The 13,843-nt window shown below is 46.0% G+C and overlaps 1 protein-coding gene across 1 annotated transcript in view; it reads right to left on the bottom strand.

Moving 5' to 3' along the window:
- HYDIN (HYDIN axonemal central pair apparatus protein) overlaps positions 1-13,843 on the bottom strand; it is a 3,273,799-nt gene that overhangs the window by 661,154 nt on the left and 2,598,802 nt on the right. The window contains exon 61 of the mRNA XM_069654775.1: positions 799-950. Within this exon, the coding sequence (XP_069510876.1) occupies positions 799-950 (152 nt within the window). The remainder of the gene's footprint in view (positions 1-798; positions 951-13,843) is intronic.

Raw genomic sequence — 13,843 nt, 5'->3', positions numbered from 1 at the left:
GTGGCAGACTGGTCTTCTGCGTCATGAATAGTTTGTGCTCTCTGAAGCAACATGCCTTCCAGGTCAGCCCCCAGCATTCCTAACAGTCTTACTATTGTGACATGTGCCTAGTCACCACATGCAACTGTCGTGGGTGTCAGTGATGGATATTGTCCATTGACACGTGCTGCTGGCTTTAAAACCTTTTTGCTAATTTTGACTAAAAGGTTTGAAAAACCCCAAACAAATTCAAAAATCTAAATAAAAATGTAAGCTTGTGGGACTTAAGGAGCCTCACGGCAGAGTGCCCCAAGTCCTGTAACATCAGAAAAGGAACTGTCGGACTCTGGGGTGGGTTGCAGCACTTATACATATTGAACTAATGCCACTCGCAATCCCGAATAGTTCGAAACTGTTAGCCAATCTCAATGATGGTTAAGGGACACATCTATACAGTGGTGTACATTTCAAGGAGAAAGGTTCAAATCACATTCTCCATTATGGCATGATGCTGGGACACTTATGATATCTGACAGTACATGATGCAGTTATTTAGAGATAGGCGGGGATAGGATATGAAAAGGTTGGGTTGGATTTTAAAATGTGCAGCATAGTGTCATGGAAATAACATTCAAGGGGTTTATTGGCAATTTGTTGTATGATAAGAGTTTAGACGTTGCTGGGGGTGCATTTTAAAATGTAGGAGGAAGTAGATGTTTTTAATAAAAGATTGAAATATAAACACAATATTGTACCATGTACTAAACAGGGAACCCTTGACACATTTCTAAAGAGGTCTGAGGATGATTTGTCTCTTACCTGGCCATTCCTTCCAAGGCAACCTCAAACAAGCACTGGTAGGTCTGCATAGTCTGTGGGGAGAATGTCACTGTAGCAAATATGTGACTATGGCTGTTGATAGAGGCACGAGGAGGGTCAACCCCGAAGATCTCATTGATGCGCAAAGTGGTCTGGAAGAGACAGCAAGTACATTAGTTACACTCATTAACAGATGCTCGCCTGGCACAGACACACATTGAGCATAAGAGCAAATGAGGGGTTTCAGCTTCTCACCAAACACTTATATTATTCCTACCCTACCCGCAAACACAGACTTCAGTGACATTAGCACTAAGTGCTTTCTCTTACATGAACATGTTTTAATAGAAATGTATACGTTTTCATAACTGTGTGGCTCAATTAAATGGCAATTGCAGTTTACAGCTTCAGCATGTTGGGCAGAAAGTCCTATGCACTATCTGACTTGAGTCCTTAAACATTTTGCTTTTACTTAACTTGTTCACCAACCTGTTCCCCCAGTGAGTCACAATATAAGGCCTTGTTAGGGATGCAACTCTGTGTTGTGCATACCGTCAACTGTCTCAGGATTTTTTAACCCAAATGCACCTTTGCTCAGTAAGTAAGCTGTGAGAGTCCCAAGATGGTGGTGGCAGATATACTAAGCTACAATGCCTTGCAAACGACTTACAGTAGGAAACAGTAGCCTTTTGCCTGGATAAGAGCCCCTATGTGGTGTTTTTGCATTGGAAGTTAGAAAGGAGTTCCACAGCTAAACTCTGTTTCTTTTGTGGGAACTGATACAGATGCGACAGTCTATCACCTAGCTACAGCGTAGCCAGGAATCCTTGAGCAAGGGCCACCAGAACTAGATTTGGCAAGGGTGTGACTAGGATCCACTTCCAGTGTAACCTGGGAAGGTTTGAATGTGTCAACCCCCAAGGATCGAATGGTGTCAAAGGTTTGAAAGGATGCATGACTGTGATTGAAAGCAGAGTATGCTCTCATCTCTAAATATTCCTATAAAATAGGGAAATCTGCACCTTATTCTTATTAATCACAGTGACAAGTCAAAGTCCCAGAGAAGACAACCTGAAACTGCAGGGTTCTGTGAAGAGGCTTTGCTGCAGCATATGTCCAGGATTACAACTTGTTGGCAAAGCACTGTTGAGATCTGCAGGTTTTAGCCTTCTCAAAACAAGGGGGAACAGTGAAGTCAGCAGCTCCCTCCATCCCTGACCAACGGGGCACAGATGGATTACAACCCTCTCGGCCTGCTCAAGGTTGATTTAGCAAAACTGAAAGGGTGGAACTATTATTACCTTTGTACCACAAACATTGTACTCTATGAGAGATTAATTTTTTTAGAATGTTTTGTTTCAGACTGTCTAAACCTGTAACAGGATAATTTCAATGCATGAAAGCCCTAGTTCACCCTGAACTCTCTTAACATGCAAAAGATACCACACACGCATCATTTTACACAGTTACTTGCCAGTAACCTCCCATTGACAATAAGAAAAAGATACACTTTGCAAACCATATTGTGGTGAACTTTTCTTTATTTTATGTTACAAAGTGTTATGATGTCCTGTGATGAACTGCCTAGAATGTCTTGTGATTTTCATAAAGATATCAAATGTCACTGATTTCAATGAAACAGTCTCCAACTGTCAAACAGGAGACAATTATATGCACAAAAGGTCAATACACTCTGCAAGAAAGATACAAATACAAGGTCTCTGCTTTCCCCAACTTCCTTTTTCCTTTCAAATTGAACCAACTGAGATGGTTATATGAATCAAAATCCTCCTTGCATCCAAGGCAACTCTTTACATGCAATGCGATGAAATGTATAGTGGTCTTCTACAGAACACTTCTGGTATTTTGGTGACCTCTTGGTGCATGGTTCTTCATTAAATGGTGATAGAATGGGTGGAGGGAGAGGCAGGTGCAAAACCTGAGATATCGATGGGTGCAGGCTGCGAGTACCAGTCTGGTAGGATTCCAAATGATTTGTGGCAGTGAAACTTGGGAGTTGAAGGTGGGTATAACAGAGTCAAAGATGATGCGGTCCATGAGGAGAGCTCTAAATGGCACCACTGTGGTTAAGGTGCTGTTGGTGATTCTAGTAAGACTACAATGTGCATGAGGATCTATGTCTGTAGTGTAAAGAGGATAGTGGATGTAAAGGTCAGAAGGTTAATTGGTAAAGGGAATGATAGGGTAGTTACGGGGCACTTGAGTCCTGCCGTTTGGAGTTCATAAGCTAGACCAAACTGATACGTTTCTAGTCTGCTACCCAGCACGAAGGAGAAATCCAGTAGTGTTGGTATTAGTTGGGGTGGCAAATTCTTGCAGCTCTTATTTCCATTTTAAGTTGGGTGATGGTAGATTCAGAAAGTAGTCTGGTTTAACTGGGTGATGGGTTATAGACCAACCCAATAGAGTTTAGGTCAGTGGGTGTTCAAGAAATAAGTTTTGGTGGAAGAGATGGCTTCAATTACCAGGCATGCAATGGAGATATATCTGGATGTAGTTTTATATGCGCTCCGGTATTTCTGATAACAGTTTGGTCTTTACATAAGGGGTGGTGTTGAAGTGTCGTGTCAGATGAGATGGATTTGGAGGAGCTGACCCGAATTAGTCAGATCTGAAGGGCGTTCTTTATATTAAACATTGTGCACACGTGTATTTGCATCTATGTGTGACAATGGCCCAATTGAGTTTGGTCGTGAGTGTGTTCTTGTTTGTGAGATTGGTGCTGTGGTAGGTCTTTGGGCAACAGTCCTGGATGGTAGTGGCTTAACACAAAATAAGTGGAGGCCTCTGCTGGTGGACACATCCACATGTTTACATGCTTCATACCAATCAAATATAGGCACAGCACAGTGTCTTAATAATAGTTTGCACATTTTAAATACTATTGACAGTTAATTGAATGCCTGCATTTTTTCATGCTCAACTCATGTACAGATATTGAGACAACAAAAACTAATACTATTTAAATGACAAGCGGTGTTGGTATTGATATCCCTTTCAGTTAAGAAAACCTGTTTGTTGCCTTCATACAGAGCCAGAAAAGTATAGTGATACACAGATTCCTGTGGCTGAGCAGTTGTGGAGGCAGCACCAGCATTCTAAATGAAACAAGGTCTGCTGCGGCTGTTGAATATTTTCAGTCGATGGACCCGAAATAGTGCAAGAAAGCTTAGCAAGAGTACCCAAAAAATGTAGGAGGGCACTCAGAACATTTTTAAAATAATGGGTTGAAATGGGGCACTGAGAAAATATTATAATCTACAATGGGTAATCTGGGGTAACTCATGAAAAAATCCAAGATATGCCAGGTCACCAACAATACAAAGGAGCATTTTACATATTTTACATCTTTCCGTGATGCCTGTGTCCACAATATTTACCAACAGCATTGGTATGGTAAATCTTTTTCCTGATGCTGCACTCACAATATATGCCTGCATGGTCACTTTAAAACACTCTCATGACACTGTGTATACAATATATGCCAGCAATGTCATGGTGAATCACTTTCATGGAGCTGCGCATACAATATATGCAAGAAATACCAGGCTAAATAACTTTCATGAACCTGTGCCCACCATATATGCTACCAATGTAGGTAAAATCACTTTCATGAAGCTGCACTCACAACATATGCCAGCAATCAAACTATAAATCACGTTGAAGATATGCCACAACATATGGCCACATTATCATAATCTTATTTTTATGATGATGGTGTCTACCCCCTCTCATGCAAAGCACAAGAACCTATCACGCTTTAACACACACTCATTGACTCACAGCCACACAAACATACATAAAGACACACAAGCATGCACCTTTACCCAAACACTTACAAACACACACATATTGCATACCATTCGAAACAAAACAATTTTTTCAACTTACTCACACATGCAGAGCCTGCTGCTTAAGGGATACAGTTCTATGGTCTGGGGGGCATAAGTGCAGCAGGACTCATAACTAAGCTGCAAGATGAGGAACTGGTTCGGACACACTCGACAGGGAACATCTTTGTTGCCTTACAATGGCAACAAACCGGCTGCACCAAGTAAGGCGGTATCTCCCGATAAGAACACTCATCATGTTGGTTTGTCAAAATGTTATGCCACTGTAAGAATACATGCCCTTGTTGGCTGCACCAATGAAGGTCCTCCCCACGTACAAATGCACAAAAACATGTTGGCTTTGACCATAATGCAGTAAAAATGCCATGCCTCAGTAAGAAAACATGTTTCCGGCTGGCAGCGCCGATATATGCCAGTGTCTTGCCCCTCAATGCCAGCACAACTTATCAGTCATCCACACCCGCCACCCGCATTCATGCACTTGCACATTCACCTCCTTTCATACACATTCACCCACATTCATTCCCTTACTCTCACATTTAACCAGATTCATTCAGTTGCGTCTTCTCCATCCTCCCTTCCCCTAGTCAGCGCACATGCTAGTACACATACATACACATGCTTACCAAGGCATAAAATAAACAGTGTTGCATAGCAATTTGCTATGCTATTCTGTAGGTTTTCTATCTACATTGACACTTATGTAGCACAGCTAGCTATTTAAGTTATCCTGTTCAATGAAAGCACACCTCACCATGCATTCCCTCCCCTAAACTTATGATTCTCTCCACCCATCTTTCTCTGTTAACTGAATGTTCAAAGGGTTCTAATGGAGAGGGAGAGTGCAGCATTAATCATCTGCTCCAATCTCAAAACTGCCAAAGGCCTTCTGACAGTGCTAGGAAAGAAGAGAAAAGTTTGTACTTTTTAAAATAATTGCAAACCAGAAGTAATCGGGATGATACTTTTATTAAGCAAACTATATCCTTTTTGGCAAAGGCCAATGTGGGTTAACAGTACTGCAATTCCATTCATACAATTCATAACAATGTAAATTGTTGGTTAATGCACGATTAAACTACTGCTACTGTAAAACGCTGCATTTTCTCCATACTTTTCATAAAGTTTAGGTTAGTGCATCTAAATCTCAGTGTCAACTATATTTCATTTTGGTGGGGTAAATGCATCCTATTGATGAGTGAACACTTTTGAAAATAAACTGCCAAATTGTTTTGATTGCAAACAATTCTGTGACCTGCTGGTTGCATGCATCTGTACAACTGGTGCTCAACCCATGAGCTGATCCCAAAATCCTTGACATTGTCTCTTATCACCCTGTTGCCTTATACCAGCAACCCTGAAAGTGAGATGGTCGCAAACTACAATATTCAATCTGGTTTGACAAGTTCTCTGTCTGCTACACCATCCACTCTTAGCCTCTTCCTTTAGTTCATGTTACATAATGAATACACAAAGCTCACTAGATGTTTACACAAAGTAGTGATCAATACTTTCATCCAGTCTGTACATCTACAGATCTACTGCAATATCATACACTTTAGTTAGCTTCGAGAGCTTGCTTTGCTCTACGATTGATAGCATTATATATTTGATACTTGCTGTGGAGAGATGACAAATCCAGAATTTACAAGTATATGCCTGCCTTTTATTCTGGTCCGCTGGGCCTCTACCCAGCTTTCACCCTGTCCCTGGTTGCAGTGCCGCAGGCTGAATTTCCACTGGAGTGCCACACCTCGACTCTCCCTGCCCACTCACCCGTGCGCCTCCTAGTTCACCTTCAGATCCTGGAAGGAGTTATTTCCAATTGTAAACATTATGTGTCATTTCTTTTTAAAGGAAACATGAATTGCGGAAAACCCTGATACCTTAAAACAAACAAGAACATTATCTGAAACACAGATGGTGGCTCCTATTAGTGCTCATAGCAATAAATACCACTTTCATGGCCATTCAAAACTGGAATGCTGCAGTTGGGCTTATCTGGCTCAGGCTTCAGGGGCGTTAGAGGCCCTGCCCTCCACTGAAAGGGGATTTTAATGCTATAATGACAATTATGATGCCTTCTACAACACCATACTGCGTGCTTAGTGTTAGGCTATGACTTTTCCTTTAACATTTTTGTTTTGGATGTATACAACTTCTGAACAACCTCTTACACAGCAAATGATTTGTCAAGTATACAATATAGGAGACACTGCCCTATGCAAGACCTACTGCACACAGCTGCACAGAGCCTTGCACTGAAAACTGTTTTCAGAGAGTTTTTTTCATATCTATTTATTTGTGTCTATTCATGCAGCTAAACTTTACATTTTACAGACACTCATCTCAATAATGTCTTACTAAAGAGCTACACAAAATGCTGTATTGTTGCTTATATTATATCTTGGGTACAAATAACTTCTGCTGATAAGCAGGAACTAGGGAAGCTCCTGCGCCCGTGGTACCGGCCTTGACTCCAGAGAAGCCAAAAGCTAAGCGGTTCAGTACAGCCGGTGAGTCGGGGGGTGGGGGGGACAGATAAGAGCCGGGCTGTGTTGAGTGAGAATCGTAAAGTGGCAAGTATGAACATATTGCAATAAACTGTGATTGAACTGTAAAAGGTTAAGGGGAGACCAGCAGAAGAGGGAAACGTTAGCACCACATGGGTGCTAACCCGAGAAGCTCTGGTCACTCCGCGCTAGAATAGAACTACAGAAACCAGAAGGCCATAGAAAGGCCTCAAAGGAACGGAAAGTGGTCATACGTGAGGGTCGAGCAAAAGCCCTGTACAATCGAAAGACTTTGATCCGTAAATTGGCTAAAAGCAAGGGAAGTGAGTCCCGAATAATAAATGACGGAAAGGGACGTGAATCCTGCAAACATTGAAAGAAAGCTTTAAAAGGCAATAGTGAACCCGGAGGAGGGATGCCGGAAGAGAGGGACAAAGTCTAATGGTCCCGAGAAACAGAGTATTAAAGTGAACCCAGAAAAGGGAGGTCCACTGAACTGTTTGTCAAAGACATTAAGAAACTAAAAAGGGTCAGAGCCCAGATGAGGGAGATCCAGGGTGAAGTCGTCACCCAAGTGCCAGCAGTCGAGAGAGGTCCGAGCCCGAACAAGGAAGATCCAAGGAGTGAAGCGATCACCCAAAGTTTAATGAGAAAAGAATAAGAGATGTAAAGAATTGCGAATGAGAAAGGGACAGCCCAGAAGAGGGGGACCCAGCGGTGAAACCGTCGCTCTATCTGAACTTCCGATTACAAATGAGAAGGGTCAGCCCAGAAGAGTGGGACCCAGGGGTGAAACCGTCGCCCTATCTGAACTTCCAATTACAATTGAGAAGGGTCAGCCCAGAAGAGGGGGACCCAGGGGTGAACCCATCACCCAGCGAATATCGGGAACAAACTTTCATTTGTTAAAGAAACCTTTGTTTTTGTTGATCGACTACATCAGGCCATGAAGGCAATAGACTTTCAGAGGAAACGAGACTTAACTGTCAACGGTCCGGAGAATGGCCATTGGAACTGTTGTCTCATGCCGGAGAAGCCTGAGACTGTACTGTGCTCCAATCTCCCATCTTATCCTGTGTCTAAAATGTGGGGAAGGGAGACCCAAGCCACTGCATCCTGACTTATCATTTAAGAACACTTCTTTCTTTTCTTGAGAACTATCCCACACCCTTTTCTGTATTAGTTGTAAGGTTTAGCAATAAGTGTCTTAATATAGGCCCTTTTATTATTTGACTTGACGCCACTAGGACTGCCTTATTTTTAATTTGATGGTCAGCGCTTGCTCCCATCTTAGATTTAGGTTTCTCCCAGATACCACGGGGTCAGGTGCTCTATATAAGTAAAATAAACAAACAAACAGGTTAGGCGTTTTTCCAACCTGCGTACATTGTTCAATAAACACCTTTGAACCATGATCATTTGTGTCCGTTTTACTGTTGTTACCACGAGTTTCTCACACCAGGGGGGTGAGGCTGCTACCCGATAGTCCCCCTGGGGGTAGTACACAGCAGCAGGATCTCATGGGGAGAGACTCCCCCTCTTGGGACAGGGATGAACATCTAGGGAGAACGTGGTATGTCCACCTCTCAATCACCCCTCCTAACCCTACACATGTTGTACACCCCAATACCATATACAGTCACCCCATGTACATGTGTAGAGCCAGTAACATAACAAGTACTGAGATGAAGAAGAGTACAGTCTACCCACTGGAGGCTGGTAGTAGTAGTACTGAGATGAGGAGGAGGTGCAGAGGCATGAAGAATGCAGCAAGAACTAAGGGTGTGAATTCTGGTGGTTACCAAACAACTACTGACAAAACAAACAAAAAAGGACTGCAGAAGTTGTTGAACCAGTGCCAGGACAGCAATCGAGGAAGTTGTCGACGCAGGAGATTTGAACGAGCGGGAGCCCAAGAACCGGAGATGTGAGCAGGAAGCTGGAGACGTTCCCGGGAGCTCCACGAACAGCGAGCCCAGGCAGACCACGGCAATGCAGTGCAGGACCTCCAAGGGGAGGTAGACCGTGCAGTCCTTAAGCCATGCCGAGAATGCGGAGTGCCAGCATCTGCAGAGCCGCCGAAGCAAAGCAGAAGAAGCAGACTGTCCCTGACTGAGTGCAGGAGGACGGCCCAGATCCCGGGAAGAGCCAGCACTGTGCATAAAGATCCCAGAAGCTAACGGGAAACACAAGTGGGAAAGACACTGCCAGACTCTCCTCCACTACGCCAAGGCACCGGGTGGGCTAAAGAAAGGCTCCACGGTGTCTGGGACCCAAAGCTACAAGAAATAAGCATCAGAGGGAATCTCCCTTGGCACAGTGAGAGTGAGAAACCCATTACCCATCAGAGAGGGGTCTGAGACCCAAAGTGCAAAGACAAAAGCATCAGAGGGATGCTCCCCCAGCACAGCAATATTAAGGAAACCATTAGCTACCAGAAAGGGTCTGGGAACCCCAACAAAAGAAAGCAAGAGAGAAAGACCCTCTTCTTCCTGGCACCACTTTGCAGGAGAGTAAACCAAGTCTGCCCAAGCTGTCAGACGTGGAAGTCTGGGTCTGGAACCTCCAAGTGAAAGAAAGGCCAGGGGAATGGAGGCATTCTCACTGGTGTTGTTGAACTGTGAAACCTAGTGAAAGAAAGCCAGGGCAAGGGAATAATTCCCCCTGGTGTTCCGAACTGTGAAACTAAATACCAGAGAAGGCAGGGGAAGTGAGCCATCCAGCCTTGGTTTTGTGAACTGTGGTAAATCAAGTGGAAGAAAGGACAGGGAAAGGGAAGGATTCCTCCTGGCATTGCTAAACCCTGAAACCAAGATACAAGGAGAAGGGAGTCATTCCCCCTGATTGTGCTGAACTCTTCCAAGAGAAGAACAAGTTACTCTCTTACCTGGTAACGTTCTTTCGATGGGATGGTCCGACGACGTATTCCATATCTATGACAGTAATCACCACAGCTGTGCGGCTTCGGAAAATCTTTCGGCGTCTGCGTCCTGCTTCGATGACGTCGATACGCCGCCCTCGAGGACCTCCTCCGATGGCCAACGTCACTGGATGTTATAAGTAGGACGCACGACGCCCGTAGCCTCGGTTGTAGTTTTTTCCCCAGAACGTGTGGCACCAGTCTTCTGCCAGTCTAACCACACATAGCCTTGCGGAAACGTAAGCTGCAATCGCATAAGAAATTCTGTAGCGGGGAAGGCAGGGAATGAGCGATATGGAATATGTCGTCGGACCATCCCATCGAAAGAACGTTACCAGGTAAGAGAGTAACTTGTTCTTTGAGGGGATTGGGTCCTCCGACATATTCCATATCTATGACAGACTCCCAAAGCAGTACCAATGCAAGGAGGTGGGAAAAGAATTTACAATACAGAAATTTAGAATGCCCAATCAAATTGCGGAGTAAAGGACTGCCTTGCCAAAGGCCAGATCCTGCCCACGGATAGAATCGAGGGAGTAGTGACGTACAAAATTATGGACCGAAGCCCAGGTGGCTGCATCACAGATGTTACAAATAGGAACCCCTTCAGAAATTGCCAGAATAATCCAGCGAGACAAAGTCTGCTTAGTAACAGCTTGTCCCAAACGCTTTCCAGCATAACCAATAAAGAGCTGATCGTCCACTCTGACTCGGGACATGCATGAAATATAAAAGCTTAAAGCTCTCCTGGGATCCAGCCTATGGAGCCTCTCCTCTTCCTTACCAGGATGCGGAGGAGGATACAATGCCGGAAGAATAACCTTCTGGCCTAAATGAAATTCCGACACCACCTTCAGAAGAAAGGAAGGACGAACTCTAAGCACAACCCTGTCCTTATAAAATACAGTGAAGGGTGGCTTAACTGAAAGTGCCTGTAACTCACTCACTCTGCGAGCGGAAGTGACCGCATGCAAAAATACTGTTTTAAGAGTTAACAGTCTCAAAGGGCACAAATGCAAAGGCTCAAACGGAGCACCTATCAGAAACTTGAGGACAAGGTTCAAATCCCAAACGGGCACCTGGAAAGGTGACGGAGGGAACACATTAGTGAGCCCTTTTAGAAACTGGGAAATTAAAGGAATTTTAAAATAAGAACACTCTTCAGACGAGCGCTTAAATATGGACAGCTCCCCCAGGTAACCTTTAACGGTACCCACTTGCAAGCCCCTGTGGGCTAAACATTCTTAACCCTGCACCAGTCATAGAACTTTTTCCAACAGCAACGGTACAGGGACTTTGTTGCGGGCCTTCTGGCCGAAAGCAACACCTCCATCACACGTCTTCAGGGAGGTCCCAATCCTTATAACTCAACCTTTCAGAAACCAAGCGTGAGGGTTGAGGGACCTGACCTCTGGATGGAGAACCTGACCCCACTCCCGTGAGAGCAGATCGTCTCGGTAGGGAAGACGACGTGGAGGGCAGATGGACAAGTCGAGAAGGTCCGGGTACCACGTCCTCCGGGCCCATGCTGGAGCAATGAGAATCATCCGGGAACCGAACCTCCGTAACCTCCGCAGCACTTGAGGGATGACTGGGACTGGAGGAAATGCGTACAGCAGTGGGAATGACCACGAACGCGTCTCCTAAAGCTCCTCGTGGAGGAAATTCCCGCGAGCAGAACCTTTCGCACTTCCGGTTGACACTGGAGGCGAAGAGATCCACTTGAGGGGCCCCCAAAGGGTGAAGATCTCCAGGTGTATCTCCTGAGCCAACTCCCACTCGTGAGAGATCGCCCTCTGCCTGCTCAGAGCGTCTGCCGTCTCGTTTTCGTCTCCGGTTAGATGAACTGCCGAGATCGAAACTTCCTGCTGGATTGCCCAGAACCAGAGCTGTATCGCCTCCGTGCACAGAGGAAGTGACCCTGCCCCCCCTTTTTGTTGTGGTAGTGCATTGCCACTGTGTTGTCCGTCAGGATCAGGACATTCTTTCCTTGCACAGTCGACAGAAAAGCCTTCAGGGCTAGCCTGACGGCTCTCAGCTCCAACAGATTGATATGGAGTCTGGACTCCAACGGAGACCAACGACCGCTGACTGTCAACTCGTTGGCATGAGCTCCCCATCCTGTGAGGGATGCGTCCGTCACGATCGTCACCTTCGGCCAGGGTAGTCAAAATGGAGCCCCCTTCATCAGATTGCCTTTGACGGCCCACCACAGAAGGTCCTGGGCGACCGAGGACGTCACCTGAACGGGGTCCGACATCCTGCCGGAGGACTGAGACCACTGGAGCTTGAGTGCCCCATTGCAAAGATCTCATCTGCAACCTGGCCTCTGGCACCAGAAGAATGCAGGATGCCATGAGGCCGAGCAATCTCAAGAACTCAAATGCAGGGAGACTCTGAGCATGTTGAAACTTTAGCACCATCTGCTGAATGTGATGAGCCCTCACCTTCGGAGGAAAACACTGCCCCAGGGACGTGTCGAGCACTGCTCTGATGTACTGGAGCCTTTGGTTGGCGTCAAGTGGGACTTCTTTAAGTTGAGGGGGAAGCCCAGCTTGTGGAGGTAGTGGCAGGTGACGGCCAGATGATCCAGGACTTGCTTGGGAGAGCGCGCCCTGATCAACCTATCGTCCAGGTTGGGGAAGACGTGAATCCCCCCTTTCCTGAGATGCGCTGCCACCACTACCATGAGCTTGGTGAAGACCCTCGGGGCGGAGGTCAATCCGAACCGCAGGACCCGAAAATGAAAGTGCGAGTCGCCAACCGCAAACCTCAGGTACTTCTTGTGCTTTGGATGGATTGGCACATGAAAATAAGCGTCCTTAAGGTCGAAAGACACCAACCAGTCCTGAAGTTGAAGGACCTGGAGGACTTGAGAAAGAGTAACCATCTTGAACTTGTCCTTCCTGAGGAGTTTGTTCAAACCGCGCAAGTCCATGATGGGTCTCAATTCCCCTGCTTTCTTGGAAATCAAAAAATAAGGGGAATACCATCCCTTGTTCCTCTCCGCTATAAATACCATCCCTTGTTCCTCTCCGCTATAGGCGCCAGTTCTATGGCGCCTTTCTCCAGCAGGGCCTGAACCTCCTGCACAAGGAGCGGATCCGGACTCTTCAACGAGAGATTCCCCGGTCGATTGTCGTGAGGCCTCTGCCGAAAGGGAAGACAGTAGCCGTGGGCTATGATCTCCAGAACCCACATGCTGAAGTAATGGCACACCATTGGACAAGATGCTGTGCCAGCCTTCCCCCAACCGGCGAACCATGGGACATGGCCTCATGACTGAGCTGAAGCGGCTGCGGCGTTGCCTGAGGCAAAGAGGCAACTGCCTGAGCGGCCTTGGCACCTCGAATACCTTGCTTTCCACCTCTGGCACTCCTACGGTGGCCCCTTTGCTGGCAGCTCCTCTCGCTTTACCAAAGGATGAGTAATAACAAAAGGAACCTCCCCTCCATTGCTATCCCCTAGGACGAAAAGGCTGGCGAACTGCAGCGCCCAACGACTTCGCTGCAGCTTTGGAGGTCTGCAACCTCTCAAGGCTCTTATCAGCCTTGCTGCCAAAAAGATGGACACCATCAAAGGGCATGTTGAGGAGCCGGGCCTGCACATCAGGAGCAAACCCCGACTTCCGTAACCACGCAAACCTGCGTATTACGGTGCTCGCCGCCATGGACCGGCTGTCGCAATCTGCCATGTCCAAACCCGACTGAACGGCCTCACACATGGCATCCTTGCCATCC

Source organism: Ambystoma mexicanum, chromosome 1p (genome assembly GCF_040938575.1).
Source record: "Ambystoma mexicanum isolate Mex_15411 chromosome 1p, UKY_AmexF1_1, whole genome shotgun sequence".
Lineage (NCBI taxonomy): Eukaryota > Metazoa > Chordata > Amphibia > Caudata > Ambystomatidae > Ambystoma > Ambystoma mexicanum.
This window is presented reverse-complemented; position numbering and strand designations above follow the sequence as displayed.